Raw genomic sequence first — 13,541 nt, forward strand, 5'->3', positions numbered from 1 at the left:
ACAAATGTACATGAGGAGAGTCGCTGGGCTCTGAGCTGTGGGTTGAGCCAGACCACAGAGTCATCACAACATCCTGCAGTGATGTAAAGCATCAGTGGATGGAGATTTCTGCTGGTGTGATTCGAGAGAGGTGGCAGCAGCAATCAGTTTAGTCCTTCTTTGTTGGAAAGTTCTATGAATTTGTAAGAGGTTTCTGATTTATTGTAGGACTGAAAATGTCATGAATCTGTTGATTTCCTGGGTGACTGAAGATGAATTTGTGTGAAGAGTCCTACCTTTCAGTCCTCTGCTTCCAGCTTGGCTACATGGCTTTTTGAAAAGTTTCTCTCAGGGCTTTTCTCCACCAGTAAGCTCCATAAAGTGGTTACATGGGAGTTTTTTTCTGCCATAAAAATAGCTTTTACTTCCAAAGAGACCTGCTGGTGCTCCAGGGGAAAGAGCACATGCACTGTTCTTTCTCCTCCAGTTGGTGGCTGGTCCTTTCTGGACCGCAGGATGCAGAATCCTGTTTCCACTTTTATTTTCACACGTCTCTCCTGTTAGTTATTAAGTGAGGATTGTATGATTGAGAGGGATTAAAGCTTCCATGAACACAAAGGAGCAGGACCAGGTGGAGGAATTCAAAGGAAGCTCCTGACCCAGCTCTTTCAGGGTTGTCTGAGGAGGATGGTCAACCCAAGCCCACATGTAAGTCCCACCAAAGTCAATGGGAGAGGCTTTCCTCATATCACCTTGCTGGCTACAGCGCCACGGGACTCATTAGAGTATTTTGGGCTCGTGCAAGACTTATGGGGTGTACAGGAAAGTTGGGCAAAGGAAAGGATAAGGTGGATCAATAAGAAACAGTGTGTGTGGGAGTGCTAAAGACATTGAGATGGACTAGCTCCAGATTATTCCATAAGTCTGGGCCCCTCCCAGTGCTCCAGCCCCTTCCCCAGCTCATTTCCCCAGCTTTATTCCCCACCATGTGTATCCAAGGAGTCCATCTGGGGGAAATGCTGCTCCAAGGTCTACCCAGTTTACAGCTCAGGCAGGGACTGGGAGTGAAAGCTGAGCTGGAATGGGGCTCCTGGTGATGGTGGCCAAGGCCAGTGAAGGTGGTCAGGGCCCTCACAGCGCGTGTATGAGTTTTCAGAATTCTGCACAATGTGTCACCCCAGTGGGGAAGGCATCCCAGCTCCTGGTGCCCTGAGATTTCCCAGGAGGAGTTCCCCATGGCACCCATTCTTCCCCTGCCTGGTCCCTGCAGGACACAGGGATCCCTAAGATGAGGTGGGGGTGGATTGTGCAGTTGAAGGGAGGTTAAATGGTGAAGTTCCATGTCCTGCCCTCATTTTGAAGCCCTTGTTGGGTGCCTGAATTGCAGCTAGCTGATCTCTGCTGTTGGGTTTGTTTGAGGCACGTGGTAGTGCATCCACACTTGTTTGTGGTGAAAGAACACTATAATTAGAAAGAGGGGGTGGGAAGGAGTAAAAAAAACCAACTCCCTGAATAGTTTGGGGTTTTCTTCTATTTTTCTTTCCTTATCTCTTGATCTGCCTGAATAAATGGTATTGGCTGATTTGGGATGCTGGTAGTAGCATCTGCCCTTCCCTTTTTTGGAGGTAGATGGGAGGAAGTGGGCTAAAAATTGCAATATCAGCTCCTAACCTTGGGTCAGGTAAGCCAGCTGTGCTGCAATGGAAAGGGTGGCAGTGCCTGAGCTTTGCTATAAAATGGAGAGCACAACTAGCTCTGAGACACAAGCAGGGTTGAAAGGGTCTCAGAGAAGGAGAACTCTCGTGTCCTGTCGCCCTGACATCCACCCAAAGCAGCAGGGAGGTTACCATGGCTTTCACCAGCTCTGCTTTGGTAAGTAATTATATTCAATATAAAGGAATAAGATGGATTTGCAGCATGAGAGAAAACAGAATGCAGATCCCCTGATTTGTACAGAAAACCCTTTTGGTCTTGCTGGGAGATGACTGGGATGCTGGGTGTGTCTGATGCAGCTGCTTGGTGATTGAGTGACAAGGGTGTGGTGGACTATCCATTATTTATTTATCTCTTGTTCATCAGCACTGCTGATGTGGGATTGGCAGAGCCCTTTTTGCAGACAGCATGTTATCAAAATTGTTGAAATTTTACTGTGGGTATCTATGGGTTTGAATTTCAACCTGGGTAGCATTTGCAGCACTGTCAGCTCCTGACTTCCTTAAAAACCCTGCTTTTATTTTGTCTTCTTTTGAGGAGCTGGGCTTGACAAATCCTCGTGGTTCCCTTTCTGTTTAGGATATTCTGTGACTCTATTATTTACTAAAACTCTGCCTACTGCAAATGGCTCAAGAACCCCAGATTTTCTTGGGAAAAGGGGTATTTCCAGCAGATGGCTGTGGGTGGCCAATTTTTATGGTCAGGAGGAAGCTGTGGCTGGGCAAGGTTTTAAGCCTAAGCAGAGTCAGCTGAGTCCCTACCCCAGTTTTTAGACGATAAGACGGTGCTGTGTGACTGCAGAGCAGGATCTTCATAGCTTGTTGGAGAGATGCTCTTCTTGGTGCAGAATCAATGATGAATCAGAATTTAAATCGGGGTTTAGCATCTGTTATGATGAGTTTCATTAGCACCATTGTGCTATTTGCTCATCTTGGCCCATTTCACACAAATATAAGTATGAAGACGGTCCATTGGTGGTCCAGTCTAACCAAGACTTGGCTCTTTGTGCTCTCTCATTCCTGGCTGGGCAGAATTAATGACACCTTTCTCTCTCCCAGTTCAGATCACTGGTTTTGGTGCTGGTTTTAGCCCTCACTGTGAAGAGCTTACCCCACAGAAAGGCTGGTGCCTCTGCGAGGCTGAGTGAAGGTTGCCTGAACCAAAAGGATCCCAAATACCCCACAACAGTGAAAGTTGACATTCGTATCAGCAGCTCAGACCCTGCCTTTAGGATGGTCCATGACATCAGGAACCGGTCCCTCGCTCCTTGGGATTACAGGTAACTGCTCAGTTATTCTCTAAATTGTGAGGGCAGTGTCACAGATGGTTTTGTGTGGTGGTTTGTTCTCAGCATATGCCCAGAGTCCCGTGAATATTGCAAACATTTCTTGACACACGCTGATGTTTCGATGTTGGGTGGGATTTCTCCAAGAGAAACTGTTTGCAGTGCAAAGGGATGTCATTGGAATGGTTTCTAATTATCTTGTCACTTTATCAATCACAGAATCATTTAGGTTGGAAAAGCCCTCTAAGGTCATTGAGCCCAACCATTCCCCCAGCACTGCCAAGGCCACCACTGACCCATGTCCCCAAGTGCCACATCCACACAGCTTTTAAACCCCTCCAGGGATGGTGATTCTACCATCTCCCTGAGCAGCTGTGCCAGGCCTTAATAACCCTTTCAGGGAAGAAATTTTTCTTAATATCCAATCTAAACCTCCCCTGGGGCAACTTGAGGCCATTTTCTCTTGTCTCTGTTCCCTGGGAGCAGAGCCTGACTCCCCCCACCCCCGGCTGTCCCCTCCTGTCAGGGAGTTGTGCAGAGCCAGAAGTTCCCCCTGAGCCTCCTTTTCTCCAGGCTGAGCCCCTTTCTCAGCTCCCTCAGCCTCTCCTGGTGCTCCAGACCCTTCCCCAGCTCCTATGAGCAGCTTTCCAACCCCTCTGCCCCAAGCCTGTAGCATTGCATGGGGTTGAAGTAATTATGAAATTAATTATTCCTCTAGAAAAAGAATGATGGGAGCACATTGTAATTTCACATTTTCCTAACAGAAAGAAACTTCCAAATGCTGAAATTAAAACCAAACAAAAATTAATAGGCCAGTAGTGGGTTCTATATTATTTAACCCAGCCCACTCCATTCATCAGCTCCTAAAGAATGATACAGCAATATTACCCTCCAGTGCTGATTCCATTTCTGGGAAATCATTGTGAAAACGTTGAGGACAGGGAAATCCTTTGTGCCTCATAGTGAGGACGCACAGGTAAATAAGATGATGGAGATATAAACAAGGAGATCCTGCCAAATGATGCTGTCCAAGTGCATAAACCAGTCTTGTGTCCCCATTCCCAGCCTGGATGACGATCCCAACCGCTTCCCGCGCGTGATTGCCGATGCCCGGTGCCGCCTGTCCGGCTGTGTGAGCCCCCTGGGGCAGGAGGACCACAGCCTCAACTCCGTGCCCATCAAGCAGGAGATCCTGGTGCTGCGGCGGGAGCAGCGCGGCTGCCTCCCCTCCTACCGCCTGGAGAAGAGGGTCATCACCGTGGGCTGCACCTGTGTCACTCCGGTCATCCAGCACCAGTCCTAGGAGGAATGTCTAGGGAAGGCAACATTGGGAAGAGGAAGTATCTCCCATAAACATCCCGCTGGTGAAATCCCACAGCCGCCCACCTCGCATCCCAGGAATTCCACACACCATTCCCCTTCCAATTCTGAGCAAATTGTCTCCTGAAAGTCGTGATTCTTGCTGTTGTTCATGTATGGATTTTAGGATGGGAATCACCGGTAGCTGGTGATGGAGGGGAGGAAGAGTTCTGTTTGTGGCCCTAAGCAGTGAGAGGGTAAACAGTGCTGTTTAAAATTTATTTTTCATTGTGGTTTATATCAGTTTGGTGAATCAAATTAATTATAGTTTCCAAAGTTGTTCTTGGCAGTAAATTGCCCTAATTGAACATATGCCCACCACCACTGCCATAAAAAATGCCTCCTCTCTCCTTTCCTCTCTTCCTCCCTCCCTCCCTCCCTTCCTCATCCCTGTCTCCTTTCCCTCTCTGGCCATCCCTGCTCGCTGGGATATTACTGGTGTCAGTCAGACATTGGTGCCACCAGGCCTGCTTGTCAGCACACTCTGGGTTTGTGTCACTGCTTGTCCGTGGGAACAGAGATTGATTTATTGCAGAACATTTTGGGAGATACTTGAGTCCACTTTGTTGAGTGTTAAAATGTTAAAGACCCAACAGATATCTATATTTCTATTTATGTCTTCTATTTATGGCGGTATTTATGGATCTGTGTGCGCTCAGAGTATAAAAAAGATTGATACATTTAATCTGTATTTATTAAATAACTTATCTGCTGAATAAAAATAATATTTTATTTTAAAAGATGTTTTTTTATGATAGCTCAGAACGACAGCAGACACAGAGAATGGGTTTGTGCTGTGGTAGCACTGAGAGATTTTGGCACAGATCGGGCGTTTTCCGGTGCAGTGAAATGAGTAAGAGGGAGCAGAAGAGAACTTGCAGCCTAAACAGATGAAAAGACGCAAAGAAGAGGCTGAAAGCAGCGAAGGGGCGTTCTGCAGGCAGTAGTGGCAATGGAACAAGGTTCTCTAGACCTTTGGGGTTGTCTCTAGGGATGGTGGGGAAAAAAGACAGGAGATATCACATTCCAGGGCTGCAGCTGGAATTTGGGATGGTTCACGAGAGCTCGGAAAGGCCTGTTCCAGGCAAGGTAACATCCCTATAAGCAACCTTCTCCTCCCCCAGCTGAATAGTTGGCTGAGCAGGAATGCAGGGAGATGTGAGATGGCTTCATCTCACTGCCCCTTAGCCAGGTAATTCACAGGTGCTGGGATTAAAGTGGTGGATGAGGATCGCTGGACACCAAGGAACCAGGAGCTGTGCCTGCAGGGTGTGGTTTCCCGCTGAGCTGAGCTGTCCTGCCTTAGGAACGGAGGAATTGCCCTTTCCTTGCCTTAGATGCACAAGGAGCACAGCCTGGCACAGCTCACTGTTCAGGAGTTGGACTGGATGATCCCTGTGTGTCCCTCAGGATGTTCCATGATTCTATAACTATTTACTGTTTTATCAAACTACTGCAATGTTGCTTTCTTTGACATTGCTCCTCTTTCACCCAGAACTGGGGCAGGCTCTCAGACCTCTGACTTCGGTTTCTTCCGGGGGAGGTTTTAAGCCTGTATTTCCTTTTTCATTTAAATCAGGACAAACCTGTGCAAGCATTCTTGTATTTCATTTTGACTGCACAGAAACCACTTTAAGTTAGATCCACCTGGTGCAGGTAGACCTCGGTTTCCTCCCCAGCGTGGGCCAGGCGAGTTGTTGGGCCTAAATGACTCAAGGCCAGGTTGGATGGGGCTTTGGGACACCGGGGATAGTGGAAGGTGTCCCTCTGCCCATGGCAGGGGGTGGAATGAGATGGTCTTTGAGTTCCCTTCCAACCCAAACCATTCCATGATTCTATGACTCTGTGATGACTCTTCTGGTGCTTTTTATTGAGTCAGGTGTGTTTTGGGCCCCGTGGGACACTGGGAGTCACTTCAACAATCCGTGGGTACCTTTCTCATTCAGTTGCAAACATCTGCACTCATTTGTGGCAGCAGCTGTTTCGTTATGACCACTGAGCTCTTCATGTGGTGCGGAGCAAGCCCAGGGAGGCGTCTCCTGCTTTCCTCTTACAGTAACCGCTGACCAGGAAATTGCAACCTGCTTCTTACTCCTGACCTACTTCTCTCCACAAACCTGCCTTGTGGGGCTGCCCTCACTTGTTTTTCAGGGAGAAAACTGCCCTGCGTTTCTCCTCTCAGTCATAATTAGTTTGACACTGGGTTCATGGCAGTGTATGCCCTGTGCTGATGCTCCTAAACACCCACCAGCTTACCCTAAGAGTGGTCCTAACTGGACGGATAACGAAGTAGCTAATTAGGAAAATACACAGGCTAATTAAGGAAGTCTCGCCCATGGGTCATAAGGTTTTGCAGGCAGAGCTCTCAGCTGCAAACCACACACCACTCAGGGAGGCATTGCCCGTACCTGGGGTTTGTTTCCTCCTAATGGCATCGTTCTTAGAGTGCAGCTGCTTGTAAATACAAGCCTGGTTATTTCTTGGGTGCTGGCTTTCACTACCAACAATCTATTAATTTGGGGGCTGGAACTAGATGATCTTTAAGGTCCCTTCTAACATAAACCATCCTGTGATTCTGTGAATCGGAGACCACGACAAACAAATTTATGCTTCTTGTAAAGAGTACAGTCATATCACCACTGAGAGCAAGAGCAGTTCACAGCCTTTGCTAAAGGCTTTGCTTGGTTTGTTCCCTCTGCAGCAATGGACCCAGATCTTGTGTGCCCAGCTGGGCATCTCTGGCTCTGAAATGTGGCTTGGAGCAGCCTCCAGGGACTGGGTTGTTTTACCAGGAGGAGAGGACGCAGCTGGAGGTGTAGCAACAGTGCCCAGTGTCTTCTTGTAACCTGCTGGGCTAAGCAGCCTCCAGTAACAGGTTGGTATCTGAGCCTTTTGGCCTTTCCTATTCCTTTTCTCTTCTGATTTCCTCTCACTAACCTCCTACCTTTGTTCCTTGCTTACTGCTCCCCTTGGCTGTGTGTTCTGGCAGCTGATCCTGTTGTAGCAGCTCCCACGGGATGCTGGATGGAGCACAGTTCAGACCCCTGTTGCATTACCATGGGCTGGGGGGCACAGCAGTGATGTCAGCACAGGTAGATGCCTCCTCCCAGACCCATGCTGTGACCTGTGAATGTATTGGCCAGAAAGTATCTCTGGCCTCTTTGGTCCACTGACCACAGGCAGGTGCTCCTGGGAGTGTTAAAAGGGACTCCGGGCCACGGCAGCCTGTTCCACAAAAACCATTGCTTTGGAAAGTGTGCAAAATTAAATGCATAAAGAATGCAAAGGTTGCAAGCTAAAAGGTTGAAAAACCCCAAGAATTTTCTTTTTGGTAAGTCAGAGGGTTAATGGGTGGAAAGACTGGAAGCTGACATGGTTTATTGGGAGCTTGATATTACAGACAAAATTTTGAGGTGCTGAGCAATTTTCTGATCAGTCCAGAAATTCTCTGGAAGAACAATTTTCTGGTCAGTCCTGTGGGGATCTGTGGGTTGGTGCCAACATGATGGGGTGAGTTCCTCTATCAGCTGCAAGTTCTGGATATGGCCCGAGAGACCAGACCAGAAACCTGCTCCCATGTCACCATCACCTCCAAAACAGGAGCCTTGCCTTGATCTTCCCTGTGAGGGTGGTGAGGCACTGGCAGAGAGAAGCTGTGGCTGTTCCATCCCTAGAAGTGTCCAAGGCCGGGTTGGACAGGGCTTGGAAGCAACCTGACATAGAGGAAGGTGTCCAGATCATCCATAGAACTGGATGATCTTTAACGTCTTTTCCAACCCAATCCATTCTATAATTCCACAATCTCCTTTTATCTCCATGCCCTTCTTCCTTTTACTTCTTTGATATTATTTTTAACCTTGTGCTCAAGAAGAATGAGTGGGCTGATTCTGCATTTTCTACAGCACTGTTGCAAGGCAGTGACAAAAACCCCAAAACCTGCTTAAAATGTCTGTGATTGTCTGGTACTGCTTGGCAGAGCCAGAGCTGTTGGTGGGCATGGGACATGTGCTGGTGCTGGATGTCAGGAGCTGAGAAGATGCCAGCCAGGCTCAGCACCAGACATAAACTGCATTTCCTGCCTTTGCTGCTCACAAAGAGGAGTTCCAGGAGCTGGACTTTGATGATCCTTGTGGGTGCCTTCCAACTCAGGGTATTCTAGGATTAAAAATGTTTTTCATATTTTCTAATTATTCCCCATACTTCCAGGGCTAGATAGTGGAAGCAGGTTCAGGTCCTCATCTCTTCAGAGAAATCCCTTCTTGCTTTTGGTGTAACTTTTTATTTATTCTTCCTCCAGAAAAATTGCTCAGCTTTTCTACCTTTTTCTATAACTTTAACAAAATATTAAAAATATGTTTGATTCTCCTTGGGGCTTATGGACTGACAGAATACTGTTTTCTGGGCACACCTTTCTATGAGTAAAATCAGTACAAACCATCATGTTTTGTGTTTTATCTGCATTCTCAGTAAGCACAATATATTTGTATCATGATAAAGGTTCCCTGTTCTGGTAAATGAACACATATGGTTTATCTCCTCTCTAACTTGACCTCATAATTTTTCAGAGTGGCTTTTTATTTCAGACTTCTGAAACTTGTGTTCTTGGCCTTGTTACAGCTGAATCTGCAGCACCTTTTACAAGCATCTGGTTTCTACCCAGATTGCTTTGATAAGTGGCAACGATGAGCATGATTATCTGCAAAAATCCAATCTCAAACTTCCCTTTCTGGTGCGTTTTACTCACAGGTTGCCAAGACACTGCTGCTCAGATTCTGCAAACTGACATGAAATAGAGATGGGGAGCAGTGCTGGACTGGAAACTTTTATGTTGGAGAGGGTTTTGCAGCAATTCCGCCCCCCTCCCTCCAATGACAATATCATTTAAAAGCAGCAAATTAGCAGAAATTTTCACTGAAACTCTTGAAAACAAGGAGGAACAAACTTTACCTGTTAAACCTCAAACAGATAAGAGCTGTGCATGGGTGAAAGAGAAGCTCTACTCTCTTTGGTCTCTCATTGTGATCATTATTGATTGTCGAAAAATAAGGACACTGATGAGGTGACCCTTGTCAGGGTGCATTGGTTTGGGGTTATTCTACACTTTTCCAAGTGAACACAGCAGTGTGAAGGGAAATCTCTTGGCTCATGGTGCCAGGAGTTAGGAGAGAACTTGCAGTAGTAAAGAAAACAGTCTTCTGGCCCCATCAATCTGGGTGATAAATTAACCTATTAAATGCTTCTGCAGGAGCATGTAGAACACCCAGGCAGCCTGTAGGTGTGAGCACAAAGTCGTTCAAATAAATAAAAATTGGTTCTGTCCTAAGGCACAGATTTAGCTGGGTTGGTAAATGGTTGAACAAAAACCATGCTGGTGGAAGAGAGACTGGGGAATCTTCACTAAGGCCAGGTTGGATGGGGCTTGGAGCAACCTGGGGTAGTGGAAAGTGTCCCTGCTCATGGCAGGGGATGGAACTAAATGACCTTTAAGGTCCTTCCAACCCAAACTATTCCATGATGATGCTCTGTGAAGTCAGTCAGCAGAAAACTGTTGGCTTTTCAACTCTCCAGCTGTGTCAGCTCTTTCTGATCTGGTTCTGAGTTTTTCCACCTCAGCATAGCTCTCTCAGCACTTTCCAGTCCCCACTATACATGTGCCAACTCCAGCTAGTGGCACATGACTTCCAGGGAAGAAAGGGTTGGATTTTTGGTGATTTTAACTGTTAGAAGTTACTTGGGCTAATTGCAGACAATTTGACAAAACTCCTTCTAGGAGTGGTAGGACAGTGAGAGATTATCTAAACATCAAAGAAATCAGTTCTGTTTCAATCTTTCGAGACTGATATTTATATAAATCTTTGAAAACCTTGAGGGATGACCATTCCTTGATGGTTTTTGGTTTGGGTGTTTTTTTGGGTTTTTTTTTTGAAATCTGTTCACATGTTTAATACTTGTGGGATAGTCAGCTGGGTTAAACTTCAGGACCTGCAGGAGAAGAAAGGGGCTTCCTTAAGGAAGAATAACTGGAGATAAGATCAGAAACTAGCTAAATTAGGATCATACGCACTCCTAGATTCCTATGTTTGGGCAAAGCTATATCAATGTTTGAAGGTAACTAAAGGTGTGGGCAGGAGCTCATTGTTGTGATTGCAGGTACTGTGATCAGTTTGAGTTAATCAGTGTTTCCTTGGTCCGCTGCTTATCTGCCAGGTCAAGGAATGGTGTGGCTGTGCTGTGGGTTTAGGTTACAGGCTGACTCACCTGGAGTAGGTTAGGGAGGGTTTCGGCTCACTGGAACAGCCGGAGGGAATAAGCCCCAGTAGCAAAAGTTGGGATGGTCACAGCTGGATCTGGAGAAGATGCTTTCACCTGAGAGGACTCTCCCACTCATTAGGGACTCTCAGCCCCGAGCTCTGCATCTCTACAAGTTCCGTATTTGCTGTTGCATTTGCCAGTGGCACTTTGCCACTGCCTGAGCAGGGCCACACCTCCCTGAGACAGCAGCAAACAAAACGCCCACATCTTCACCAGCCAGCCTTGCCCTCTGAAACATGGAACATGTTAATTGGAGCGCTTTTAACCCAAGTGTGCTTTAAATAAACCCACCTGCTCTGCCAGACACCCACCCACGCAAACCCCATCTGACCGCAGCTGAAGTGCAATGTCAGGGTGCTCCACATTTGAAGCTCTGAAAACGTACTGGAAGGACATGAACACAGAGAAAATTATGATTGCAATCAGCAAGAGGTGGTTAATTGCTTCAGTCACCTACTTGACTCTCGTGAGCTTCCCCAGGTGTACCCAGGTGGTGTCTCTGCTCCACAGGAAATAGGCTGAAACGCGCTGGGCTGAGATTCACAGATAATGCTGGAGCAAAGTTAAAGCTCAGCAGTGGAAATGAAATCGCTGTTTTAGGAGAGGGACCTTCTTGGAGTTTCTTCCCCCCAAAGAAGTATTGTGTTGAATCCATCTTTAAAAATCCTTTTCCAGTCGGATAATTTGGTGGATAAGTGGGTAGTTACCCAGTAGAAATTTTTTTGCTTGTCTGTCCTTAACGTGAATCTCTTGGGTGCCACTTTATAAATTATTTTCCTCCAGGTATCTTAGCTTCTCTATTGGTAAAATGGTGTTTTCCCTAATTTTTTTTCCGTGGGGTTTACGTTCTACTGCTGCAGAGGTAGATGTTACCAAGAGAATTTGAGGCTTTAGCATCATGTAAATCTCTTTATGGTCATGATTAAGTGATTTCTTGCCTTATCAAGAAGACTTCTTTAGAAAGAAAGGAGAATACCAAAGAATTTTTCCACTTATTTTTTATTACACAAAGATAAATAAACATTACCTTAATACTTTAAAAAAATATATTAGGATAATACATTATTACCATTTTTTCCACCAGAATAAATAGATTTATATAAATAGACATTTCAAAGTGTAAACTAAAGATGGGTAGAGTTCCCATTACTTTGCAGCCCAGCACGTGGAGGTGTCACGATTCTGAATTTGTGGAGTTCAAGATTTTTGGGGGGAAAACATTAAATTTTTTAACCAAGACGCCTAATTTTCAGTACATTCTGATGTATTCTAGTTAATTTTTATGGCTTGATTCAGCTTTTTGGAGGCTGGATCAGCCTTTTTCATTTCCATGCAAGGAAATTCTCTGTAGTTCCTTGCCCCTCTGGCTCCCTTCAGGCCTGGTGCTGGATCAAGGGGGTGACACACGTGCAGCCCACGGTGATTATTTTCTTCTCCAGCCTGTAGGATTGCTGGCAGCCCTTCTGCTCCCTGCGGAGGACCAGGATCTCCTGCTTGATGGGGACGGAATTGAGGCTGTGGTCCAGCTGCCCCTCCGGAGTCACGCACCGCGAGTGGCGGCACTCGGCGTCCGCGATCAGCCGGGGGAAGCGGTCGTGGTCCTCGTCGATCCTGGGGGTTGGCAGGAAAGGGAGTATTTGAATCCAAAGGCATGATAGTCTGGATAACTATGGGCTCCCAGCTCGGGAACCTGTGCATCCTGGGGTATATTTCCTACAGAGGGACAGCAGATTCTCCAAAACCCCAGGTTTTTCAGCAATAAAATGTAAGTAACTAAATACTGGATGTTTTTAAATGCATGGCTGCATGCAACTGCCTTTGCAAAGGACTTGCTTCAAGAAGGCACTGATTTTGAAAGACTGATCAGAAACAATTTGAGCTTCCCAACGTGTCACTGCAACTAACAGAGCCCAAAGCCTTCAGTTCCTCCCCAAAATGTGAAATGTTGGTGTTATTAAGCCACCATTGAATTTGGTGCAATATTAACCCCCTGAGGTATTTTTTTATGATGTTTCAGGTAAAGAATGCTTTTGAAGATAAAGCTTGCCCCAGTACACAAATTAATTAAATTATAGAAGTCATTTGCTTTTCCTTCTATATATTGCCTAGGCTATGCGTTTGTTTTGTGCTGCTTTTTGTACTGGTTCTCTTTCAAAGAGGATTATAGGGACTGTGGACACCCTCATATTTCCAAAATCTCTCGACTGTGAAGCACTGAAAATAGAGATGAAACCATTTTTCTTGTCCAGGGCTTCCAGTGTTTTTCCAGGCTGTAAGGACAGGGATCATACCTGTAATCCCACGGAGCCAGAGAGCGGCTGCTGACATCCGGACTGGCTTTGGTGTCCTGGTTCATGTTGCTCATGCTGAGGTTGACTCTCACAGTTTGGGGGAATTTTGAGTCTATTTGGGTCAGGCATCCAGCAGATGCTTGCTTGAAGATGTTCTCTGGCTTGAGCCCAGGCTTGATCACCTTCCCATGGGCAGGAATGCTGGCTGACAGCATGGCCAGCAGCATGAGGAGCAGGGGTCTGAGCTGAAGAAAATTGGTACATTTAGGGCACAAGACAGGTGTGAAATTCATCCACAGTCAGCCTAACTGGTAGTTAAAGCTTATACTGCAGGTTGGAATAATGATAGGAAAATGTGCTGTATGTCACATCAATGTTCTCATTAACTGATTCTCACAGTGCTGACAGGTATAGTATACACCCCGTTGTAATTCGGCAATTAAAAAATGTTAAATTATAGAAAATAATATAATACAGACGATAGAAGAAAGGATATAACAAGAAGAAAAACACTCTAAGGTTGAGTTTTCAATGTATTTCTTGCCTCAGAGAATGCTGTGGTAGCCCATGTCACTAATGTACAGTCTCATTGCTGCCCCATG

At 46.1% G+C, this 13,541-nt stretch overlaps 2 protein-coding genes across 2 annotated transcripts; one reads left to right on the forward strand and one right to left on the reverse strand.

Moving 5' to 3' along the window:
- Positions 1-403: 403 nt before the first annotated feature.
- LOC116442217 (interleukin-17F-like) lies at positions 404-5,044 on the forward strand. The gene is made up of 3 exons (XM_032104986.1): positions 404-1,851; positions 2,751-2,971; positions 4,043-5,044. Exons 1-3 carry the CDS (start codon positions 1,828-1,830, stop codon positions 4,278-4,280), a joined length of 483 nt encoding a protein of 160 aa, XP_031960877.1. The 5' UTR covers positions 404-1,827; the 3' UTR covers positions 4,281-5,044.
- A 6,688-nt stretch (positions 5,045-11,732) lies between these two features.
- Positions 11,733-13,232, reverse strand: IL17A (interleukin 17A). The gene is made up of 2 exons (XM_032104478.1): positions 12,940-13,232; positions 11,733-12,259 (listed from the first exon to the last, which is right to left on the reverse strand). Exons 1-2 carry the CDS (start codon positions 13,230-13,232, stop codon positions 12,022-12,024), a joined length of 531 nt encoding a protein of 176 aa, XP_031960369.1. The 3' UTR covers positions 11,733-12,021.
- Between the last annotated feature and the right edge of the window lie 309 nt (positions 13,233-13,541).

Source organism: Corvus moneduloides, chromosome 3, assembly GCF_009650955.1.
Source record: "Corvus moneduloides isolate bCorMon1 chromosome 3, bCorMon1.pri, whole genome shotgun sequence".
Classification (NCBI taxonomy): Eukaryota; Metazoa; Chordata; class Aves; order Passeriformes; family Corvidae; genus Corvus; species Corvus moneduloides.